The sequence below is a fragment of the Pungitius pungitius genome, chromosome 17 (genome assembly GCF_949316345.1).
Source record: "Pungitius pungitius chromosome 17, fPunPun2.1, whole genome shotgun sequence".
NCBI lineage: Eukaryota > Metazoa > Chordata > Actinopteri > Perciformes > Gasterosteidae > Pungitius > Pungitius pungitius.
The window spans coordinates 658300-668986 of record NC_084916.1 but is presented as its reverse complement, the minus strand read 5'-3'; the positions used below and the strand labels follow the sequence as shown (position 1 = coordinate 668986).

The 10687-nt window shown below is 42.4% G+C and overlaps 1 protein-coding gene across 1 annotated transcript; it reads left to right on the top strand.

Moving 5' to 3' along the window:
• Nucleotides 1-649: 649 nt before the first annotated feature.
• On the top strand, nt 650-6888 carry csnk2b (casein kinase 2, beta polypeptide). Its single transcript, XM_037474765.2, has 7 exons — nt 650-795; nt 1400-1481; nt 2412-2514; nt 3102-3217; nt 3968-4043; nt 4393-4582; nt 5064-6888. Exons 2-7 carry the CDS (start codon nt 1410-1412, stop codon nt 5152-5154), a joined length of 648 nt encoding a protein of 215 aa, XP_037330662.1. The 5' UTR covers nt 650-795; nt 1400-1409; the 3' UTR covers nt 5155-6888.
• Nucleotides 6889-10687: the final 3799 nt, after the last annotated feature.

Below are 10687 nucleotides of genomic sequence, written 5' to 3'. Positions count from 1 at the left end.
TCATGAAGTCATTGCAATGTATACAATAAACTACGGTTTGATATTTGTATTTATTTGGTTTACAATTCAACAAAAAGTTAAATTGCCATTATTGTAATAAAATCACTGATTAATGCCCTTTGAGGGTTCTCCAAGTCCAATATGGAGAGGTAGATGAATGATATTATGCTTTAAATACTTCATTCAAGGTGTACTTAATGTTTGTGAACCGATAAACATAGAGGACTATTTTCTGAGCCACTGGATTGTCTTAAAGAAATAACAGCATTTGACTGTATATATAGTGGGATTATTTTGTTTAGCCCTCAAGCTAATATTTTCATGTTGACATTTGACATGTTACTGGCAGTAACTAAAATAAGCGTCTGGTTGGATTGTAGGGAAACTTCATTCCTCGGTTCAAATTAAAGCCCCAGTATGCTTTTGAAATCATTTGGCAGTAATGCATTGACTACAAAAATGTTTGTCTCCCAAAGACATAATAAATGTAAATTTACAATTACAATTTACACGTTGCCATGTCATCGGTTTACAATAGTGAAACGTTTTTTTGCAAAAAGGGAAGAGTAAAGGCAGAAAGAACAGGTGCTGGCCGTGTGAGCACACCTCATGTAATACTGAAGTCAACAGTAGGCGGCAGCAGTGCATCGTTGGAGCAGAACACCGCCTCCGAGTCCCGGTAGGAAGAGGAAGAACGTAACCTACAGGGTGAACTGGGAGGTGGTGTCCATCTTATTTACACCGGTGTGATTGCTACGAGCTGTAGGATTTTTGACTATAAAAGTTGAAATCTGGGTAGGTTTGCTAAATTACTTACGTAACTGTATTCATACGTTTAGACGCAGATGCACAGTGAGCTGCAGTAAGCGGTTTTTGCATTGGGGCCCGGTTTTTAGCGATGCGCCATATTGAATTTAATTTTGGGTATTCGCTGCTAGCGGGGTTTAGCTTAGCGAGCTAACGTTGATTACATTAAGCGTTTTTGTCGCGTATAGCCGTACCATAACGTTATATTTAACACCAGACGTTTCGATATACGTATTTAAAAGCGAAACTAAATCGAAACCTATTCTAAATTCTAGTTTTGTTTATACATTTGGCGAAAATAATGCTAGCTAGGTAGTTAGCCTAGCCTTTACCAATCTTGGCTAGTAGCTATTGCTTCATACAGCCATCCGTAGCGTTAAGTTACTGCTGTGAGTACTGAATATAAATAGAATTGTGGAAATATTTATAAGGACTCCAGCAACTTGTGAATATGATTTTGACAATGGATGTTGTAATCATAACTATTCATGTGTCACAGAGAATGCGCTGTTGATGTAACGTTGTTTAGCCTAATGTTAATTGATTTATTTTTTTGGATCATATCTTTCTGTTTTGCCTCTCCTTTTAATAGGTCTTTAGAGATGAGCAGTTCAGAAGAAGTGTCATGGATCTCCTGGTTCTGTGGACTGAGGGGGAATGAGTTTTTCTGTGAAGTGAGTTTCCTTGTCTGATTGGTCTCAGTAATATTAACTATCGCCATCCCCGCAGTGACATGTCTGAGTCAAGTTCACATAGAAGCTGGCCTTGTTATTGGTAATATAACCCACGAGTAAGTTGGATCGTAATATGGTTTTGTTTCTTACTGTTACTTTTACTACACACTCTGGGCACAGCCAGATGTATCCCTCATCTGTAATGTCATGAACGTTACGTTAGTCTATTGGCTCCGGGACAGATTTCACCTATTTTCACTTCATTAAACTATTGTCAATATGACACAACAAATTGATAGTTGAATTTGATCAAAGCTTATTGTGTCTGGCATCTGCAAAGTATGTTAGCGCTCTGATTGAAACATGTTACTCTTACTTCCTTTGCAGTTAATATTAAATTACACTTCATTGATTCTTTTTGTTCTGGGTTTGTACCCTCATACTTTAATCCACTTATTGTTTGGCTAAATGTACTTTTTTGCATTGAATTTATAATACCATAAATTCTGGACTATAGAGCGCACCTGAATATAAGCTGCACCACCTAAATTTAGAACGAAATAAAGATGTGTTCATATATAATCCGCACCGCTCTATAAGCCGCAGATGTCCACGCGGCAGAAAAACGTCTGCCGATGCAGAGTCGTCCGTGCTGTTCTTCACATTTAACGTCTCACCATTGGTTCATTAATGGAAAGTCTACGTGCAGCCGCTCTGTTTCCTTCTCCAACAGCCAGATTGGTTGCCCGTAACTAGCACCCGTCTGTCTCGCTTTTAGACGTTAGCCTGTAGAAATGATACATTAGCCGCACCGTGGTATAAACCGCAGCTTGTAGTCCGGAATTTATGGTGCATGAACGTATCCTGTTGTATGTCGTGCTAAATATTTTCAGATTAATCCATTTTGTGATTTGATTTCCTCAATTGAAGGTGGACGAAGACTACATCCAGGACAAGTTTAATCTGACGGGGCTCAATGAGCAGGTTCCACACTACCGCCAGGCCCTTGACATGATCCTGGACCTCGAGCCAGGTGCGTAATCTTATATTATACCTTCAAGGTTTCAGATTTCGTTACGCACTGGTTGCCACCCATTAGGTTGTTTGAGACGTAGGATAATTGTCGAGACAGGAGACACAATCGGCCCAAACGGCGGAAGTGTAGTCAAAGAGCTTAAAAAGACTGAAGGCTGAAACAGAACACCGATCCAGAGCTTAACAAGTAGTTGATGCCATGTGACGAAAGAAATGTGTTGAGTGATCCTTAGTTTAATGTAATTCTGCTCTCTAAGATCTTTCATGCTGGCACATGCTATCCATCAAATAAAATGACTGGACGTTTGATCTCAGCATTCAGCGGAGCTGCTGTGCCAGCGGTTTCTCTCCAGATTACACATACACATTTCCCATCTAAGTTGCTGTACATTTTCACAGGATCTTTGAAACCCTGTGGATGACTTGACAAAAGTATTTTGTGTTACAAGAGCCTTCTTTCTTTTGCAATGTCAGTATTTCTTGTGCCTTTTAGAAAATGTTTTTCTCCACAGTTTTGCTTCTCTGTAAAATGTCAAAAAAGAAATATGGACCCTGACAATATTATTTGTTGCCCTTTGTGTTCAGATGAGGAGCTGGAGGACAATCCCAACCAGAGTGACCTGATCGAGCAGGCAGCAGAGATGCTGTATGGCCTCATCCACGCCCGCTACATCCTCACCAATAGGGGCATCGCACAGATGGTACGTGCAAGAAATGGGAATGTAGCGCGACAATAATTAATAGAATTTTGTCTCATCAAAGAGGAAGTGGACAAACTAAGAGACTTTAGTGTTTGCAAATCAATTTAGTGAAACTTTGGTCCAGCAAAGGTTTATTAATTTGCTCGATGCATCAATGAGAGCAAAATGAAGAGGCTTGATCTCTGCAGACCGTGGTGCTTTACTAATACTACTAATTATACATTATGGGTATTTTTAGTTTGTTACTTTATACTTCTTGCCCACTTAAGGGAAATAGGGGATATAATATAAAGAGGGAATATTTTTACTTTCATACATATACATATTTTCATACATAAAATACTTGAGAGTATTATTCGTTACTTTGTGAATTCATAATACAAAATATCAATCAATCTGAAATAATAAATATTAGTATATTTAGTACTTAAAGTATGTTTTCATGTACTTGCAGGACCTTTTCTTTGTAACATTAGTGAATTGTGCTATTACTCAAACATCTGCCAATGCTACCAGCAGTACATCTGCCCTGGTAAACAATTTAATCCTAAACACATTAGTTGAGGAGATATGAATAATGTCACAACACGATGCGTGGTCGCAATCTTCTGTATATTTATATATTTACATATTGTGATCTTTACTGTAATAACTGAATCAGCGCCCTTTGTAAAGCTTCGTCAATTGTTAAATGACAGCAGTTTACCACCTTTTTAAATATTAATTTTTTATCATCATTATACTTTGCAGTTGGAAAAGTATCAACAGGGAGATTTTGGCTACTGCCCCAGAGTCTATTGTGAGAATCAGCCAATGCTTCCTATCGGTAAGTAAAGAGATGAATTCTTTAACACAGCGTGTAAAGCGTGCTACGTGAAGGGTAATTATGGACATTTTGTCACCATATAAAGTTTGTTTATACTTTGCGATCAGAGTATTCAAGAATGTAGCCACATTTTTCATCTTCATGGCTTTGACCGGCTTTCTGTGTGTGTGTTTAATTTTGATATTTTATGTGTATTGAGTCCACGGTGGGGTTGGGGTTCAGTCGATTTGACAGGGCGACGTAAAGGAAGTACATGCACTGCAGCAGCAGCATTCTAGTGCGCTCTCTGTCTTAGATTTATTTCCTCTCCCATCTAAACCAGTGTATTTTTCTCTCCGCCCCCCTACAGGTCTGTCAGACATCCCCGGAGAGGCCATGGTGAAGCTGTACTGTCCTAAATGTATGGACGTCTACACGCCCAAGTCCTCAAGGCACCACCACACAGATGGAGCCTATTTTGGCACTGGCTTCCCCCACATGCTCTTCATGGTTCACCCTGAGTACAGGCCCAAGAGGCCCGCCAATCAGTTTGTCCCAAGGTTAGTACCTCAGGTCGAACTGGACCGTGTGCTGCTGTTGAGTAGAACCGTACATACTGTTAACAGTTCATACATTGTCCATAATTGGAAGTTAAAAAAGTATTGTTTTAGCCCCGGTAGCAGGATAAACCCGAAAGGTACCCCTCCATAGTGGATCATTGTAAACCTAAAAAAACGGACTAATTGTATGGCAGGGTAAACACTGCATGCTTTGGTCTTCTCATTGTTAGTTTAAATACTGCATTTTCTCACTATCATGTGTACACCGACATTTCACATTTGTTTGAAGTCATGGAAATCCATTGGTCGAAATGTGTATGAACCTCGTTTAAGATCCACGCAGCCTCGTTCACTTCTTTGTGTTGCATTAATATTTGTCGCTTTAGTGCTGCTTGTGATTTCTTAAATTCTTTATTCACCCATTTAAAAGGTTGACAGAAGATTTACTCACTGGTTCATTGCTGTCTTCTTCTTCCTCCAGGCTGTACGGGTTCAAGATCCACCCCATGGCCTACCAGCTGCAGCTGCAAGCCGCCTCCAGCTTCAAGAGCCCTGTCAAGGCCATCCGCTAGAGCGGCCTGCACCGAGGAAGAGGAGGAGGAGGAGGAAGATCAGTCGGGAAAGAGGACGAAGACGGGGAATTATAATCAGATGGGGAGGGGTCACCTGCATTTTACACAGCTTTTCAAGTGCCCCCTCCATGCCCCGAAGACTGTATTATTTTGGTTTTAGATTAAGGCAAATGAAAAAATGTCAAGATTTCTGAGTGAGCGAAAAGCGCACAGCCGTGATCAATAAATCCCAAACCAACACATGCGCACTCCTACATACGTCAACACACGTGGGGTTCCATACACATACCTTACCAAACTCATCAGTGCCAAAAACAGGAGGACAAGGTGAGAGGAAGCGGAACAATCCTGGCTTCCATGTTCACTCTGCTACAGCGACCTTTGCCCCGTAGAGAAGCTTTTATGTTCTTCTCCGAGTGGATTAAAGCATTTGTTTATTCCCTATTTGGCACGGTCTGGTAAAGGGTGGTGGTAAACCCTCCATCATTTGAAGCCTCCCGTCCCCACTGGCCAGCAACCCCCTAAATGCATGTTCGCTCAGGCTGGCACCCGCAGAGACAGTTGTGTGTTTGTCTGATTGTATTGTGGCGTGCTGTTGAACCGAGTGTTGGGTTCTATTTGCCTTAAGATTTAAAAGAAGAAAAAAAACACAGCTGGATTGTTCTTGTATTGTAAGAGGCACAAGCAGCAATACTTTCTTTTTTCTTGTCAGAGGCGGCAAGGTAGAAACCGCAGAAGTCAACACAAGCTCTTCAGACATTTGTAATCGGGCCGCGTCGTTCCTCCAGCTGTCTGTGCGCGTGTCAAACACCTGAGTATCATCACCGACATGAAAATATTACCTGTGCTACATTTTCCTGAGACTTTCCCCCTCTAGCGGGAGCGGGCTTAGCTGCGTTTGTATCGTAATCCCCCCCCCCCCCCCCCCTGTGGCTTCGCTTCTAAATTGAAATAGTTTTGACATTTTGGTAAAAAGGCCTGATCGATGACGTGAAGCCTCCGCTAGCGAATGGTTAGCTTTGCTTTCTCTTTCCAAACATCCCACGATGCTACCAACACATTTCAAACACGCCAATCAACCAATGAAATGTTGATTGATTCGACAGGAATCTCCTGGTATTTTGGCCCCACTGAACCCTTTTTCTCGGCAGACTTGATCTGCTGTTCTTACAGCTTCTGCAGGCGTTTGTTCCTGAGCTTCGTGGTGTTGGTCGGCACATTTTATTCCCGTTGGACCGAGCCAGAGTGGCTGCTTCCCACTTTCCAGTGTTTTTTTTTATTTTTTTATTTCAGCCGACCTGCAGCTCCACATCAAACGTACAGATGCAATGAACTTTGTCTGCAAATGTGTCCCCAAACCATCCGTGTACAAATTCAGGAGGTAATTTGGTGAAAGAGGAATTTGGACAATCTGAATCCTTCAGTTCACTCCACCACTGCACTGATCCCACTGGCGTCTCCCCACAGCGCAGCCATGTTATTTATGTTCGGGTTCAGAGACGAGCAGCCGCCCCCCCTTTTACGTCTCTGAAGCAGGGAGACAGATACTCACCCGTCCTGCCTCCCCTCTTTATGTTTGTGTGACTGGAATAGATTGTTTTTGGATTTCATGATACAAGAGAAATGGTGTTTATGTGTCCAGATTTTAACCTAATGTTTGTGTTGTCTTTCTGCAACTGTGGAAGAGTGAGCAGGATTCAGACTTCTCAATAAACTTCTATTTTCTTTTCATAATCTTTCTGTTCTTCATGTTCTTTACCCCTGCAGCTCTACCATCCTGCCCCACAGTACTGTATTACTCTGGAGCTCTGTTTTTCTACTGTTACATGTTTCTAACACACCGCTAGTGACGGTTGTATTTAAACTTTAATGTAACGAGGCAGCACTCTCAACTGCGTTCTCGTAGTTTTTGAGCCTCTGGGGCGTTTTCTGTGGCAACAGAGGGATTGTGGGTGTGGTTGCAGTGACATTTCACATGACTGAGTAACAGCGCTGACTGGAAAACAACAACAAAACGCACCCAACGACAAACTGAGTTGAGAATCTCATGCTCTCACACTAAGGATTTGGTCTTTTTTTTTTTTAAATCTGCTTTTTAGCCGAAATCCCATCCAAATATAGTATATAGAGAAAGGTAACACACTGGTATCGGTAGGGAACAACAGGTCATTGTTTGTCTAACAGGACATTGGAGGTCACAGCACGGACTGGTAACACAATATAATGTGTGAAGTCACATCTTGAGCCCTGCTATGCTGCTGTTGACGTGAACGCTGTCAGGTGACATCCTGGTTATTTGCATATGTAAGTTAACTCAACTGTTAGTTTACTTAGCTGTAAATGTTCCTTATTCGAGGCTTCACGTTGATCCTTACAGCGTCTGAGAGTCTGGGGGAGCGCAGGATAGGAGGGCGACGAAGGCTCTCTCTCGTGGATCCTCGTTGCTTGTTAACCACCAAAATGTTGGATATGAGACATTTAAATTTGAATGAATTGATTTTTCCGCTTTAAAACACCCGTCTTCAGTTGTATTCGACCCTGAGTCGAGGTGTACATTTCTGAGGGATGCCGTTAACTTGGAGAACACTATTTACATGCAACTCAACGTGTTTCCTCTCATGCCAGCAGCTCTCCTTGGCCCTGCAGGACGCACCTCTTCATGGGGCCGTGCCCTGTCAGTTTTTCCACAGGGAGAAGAGGAGGAGGCTCCTTCGTGACTCAGGGAAACCTCAAACCGCAGCTCGCAGCCTGCCCTTCTCCTCCGCCGCCCAAATCCCTCTGACTGTGGAAAGGAATCCCCCCCCCCCCCCCCCGTTTCCCTCTGCCCAGGTGCGAGAGTCTGTCTGCTGACGGGGGAAAATCGTCTTTGTGCAACCAAATGTGGCAGGAAATCAGCTCTGAGGAACCCTCCTATCAGCTGTTCTCAATGCAGTCATGTGAAAGGCTCAGCCACATTGTTTTTTGGATCCCTCTTTACAACAGACGCCACTGTGGAGGTAATGTGGCAGCAGGAGAGACCACACCCCTCAAACCATGTGATGTTGGGGGGGAAATCTACGCTTTACCCCCCACGCGTGAAGCTTCGCTGCCTGTTGGCGTTTGTGAACACAACGTCACGAATTCAGCTGCACGCTCTGACGTGACACGGCACGTCGGTTTGGAGCCTTTAGTAGGAGCAGCTCGTCATGTTTAGTTGTCGTAACACATTGCGGCTTTGGAAATATTTGAATGTCATACTATGGGGTGAACGCAAACCAAAATATGATCCCAAAACAAGGAAATGACAAATGTGAAAGACATTTTGTGTCCCCCGTTATGAGGGGGGTATTTAGTGGCTCACGGCCTTCAGTCCGACTCTGATCTCTGTCGGGTTGCAAACTCTTGTTTCGGGGCTTGATGTGTGCGACACAGCCACTCCACAAAGTTGCCTTTGTTGATTTTAAGGCGGTTCCTCTGCAGCTTTGATAAAGCCGGCAAACAGAACTTCGCCCCAGGTGGCATGTCCTTTGGAAGACGGCGTTATAGTTTCTTGGTTCGGCTGGATTCTCCCGCACGGCCCTCCGTTCTGTTGTTGAGAGTTGGATCAGTGGGAAAAACAATGAAGGCATTTCACCGCCCCCCTCAACCCTAACCCCCCCCCACACACACACACGCACAGCAAAGTATTTCAAAACAATGACTGTCCCATGAAAGTCCCCTAATCATTACACTGCAACAAACATTCCCACCACCCCAAACGTTACTAATTGCTTCACCTAAGACTCGTCTCATCGTTCATTCCCTAAATGCTTTTGTTGTCTCCCTCAGAGGGCGTTTGCAAACACCGGGAGACGAGCAGAGGCGGACAGGACAGGACCGACTCGGGACAGGAACACACATGCTCGTGCAAAGTGTCTTGAATAGAGGTGAAGTGGGGCTTTCTAGTCACCGTGTCCTTCACCAGGCTCGGGACGGGGGGGGAAGAATCCCCAGAGACGTCTCCTCAGTTATTAAAACCAGTTTCTACCTCGGACATGGACTCCTCTGGCAACAGAGAGTATTGTTGTGCACACAGAGCTGTTGGCAACCAGAATGTTTTAGTAACGGAGTCAGAGCCATTTCTATAGCTTGTGTGCATTGCAAACATGTCTGTTTACCCATTTCTAACATGCTAGACAACCAGGGTTGAAATATTATATATACATACATACATATATATATATATATATATGTATATATATATGTATATATATGTATATATATATATATATATATGTATATATATGTATATATATATATACATACATATATATACATATATATATATATACATACATATATATATATATATATATGTATATATATATATATATATATATATATATGTATATATATATATATATATATGTATATATATGTATATATCAGATTCCACCTTTCATTTTTTTTTTTTAAAGCTATGTCTGCTTTGTGTCTGTGACCGTGAGCTGTATAGACTTTTATTTTTAGAGTAAAAGATCAGTTCAGTAAATGATGATTTTAGTGCATGTACATGCATGTACATGCACGTTATTAAACACATAACCGGAGTAAAGGCTATTTAAATAGCAAATTCCGGACCATGGTAGAAGTATGAGCTTACATAACCTCTCTGACTACTCTTGTACAAGAAATTGAAATTTTCAGTGTAACAATGGAGATATTCTCCAAAGTAAAAGCCCCATATTTGCAAGTTCAAAAAGATCATTGCTCCATATTTGAACTACAATAAAATCATATTTCTCCATAGTTCCAGACAAAGACCAATGCATACGTGCTAAGGACCCCTCTGACTACTAGAATGCTATTTGTAGCAGTATTTGTACTCTACCGATTTGGACATTTCTTCAAAGAAACAGTTATTTTTTGGCATGTTCAAAAACGACCACTTCTCCATACAGATGTCAGCACACTCGTGGTCTACGATTCAAGCGTCTGCCGCAGTCTGACTGTGTGAAATGAACAGAGGGAAGAGGAACCAGGTGAGGCTGCCCTCACCGACATTAACACACGCACTGCATTAGAGGGCAATGCACTAAGTGGCTTTTTTTACTTGGCCAAACAGAGATCATTTTGAATTTGATAGCTCATCCCTTTGGCCACTAAAATGGATTCTAGTCTCCTTCACCCACGTGAACCAGCTTGATCACTGGTTTAGGCTGCAACACGTGATGGACTTAATTGGCTCATATGTTTTCTATGTAAAATATCAATCGTTACTACTTGTAATAGACACTGGATGAAAACTACAGTATAAGTAAAGAGCTTGAATAAATGTACCACGTGGACCCTTTCTGGGTCCCACATCTAGGTGTGTAGACATGACAAATGAGGGGTTAAATGCAAACATGAAACAACCGAAAGATATCCTTTTTCCTGGAACCCCCCCCCCCCCCCACACACACACACACACACGCACCTGTGATTCACCCAGGTGGGAGAGCGCGCGGGGATGACACGCGGGGTGGACGCGCGGCCCTGATTGGATAACGGTGACGTTTGGATCGAAGGTGGA

Excerpts from the sequence above, each read along its gene's own strand:
- csnk2b (XM_037474765.2), top strand. The coding sequence starts at position 1,410 with ATGAGCAGTTCAGAAGAAGTGTCATGGATCTCCTGGTTCTGTGGACTG. Across the intron at positions 1,482-2,411 it reads GGAATGAGTTTTTCTGTGAA|GTGGACGAAGACTACATCCA; the intron begins GTGAGTTTCCTT and ends CCTCAATTGAAG. Across the intron at positions 3,218-3,967 it reads ATAGGGGCATCGCACAGATG|TTGGAAAAGTATCAACAGGG; the intron begins GTACGTGCAAGA and ends TATACTTTGCAG.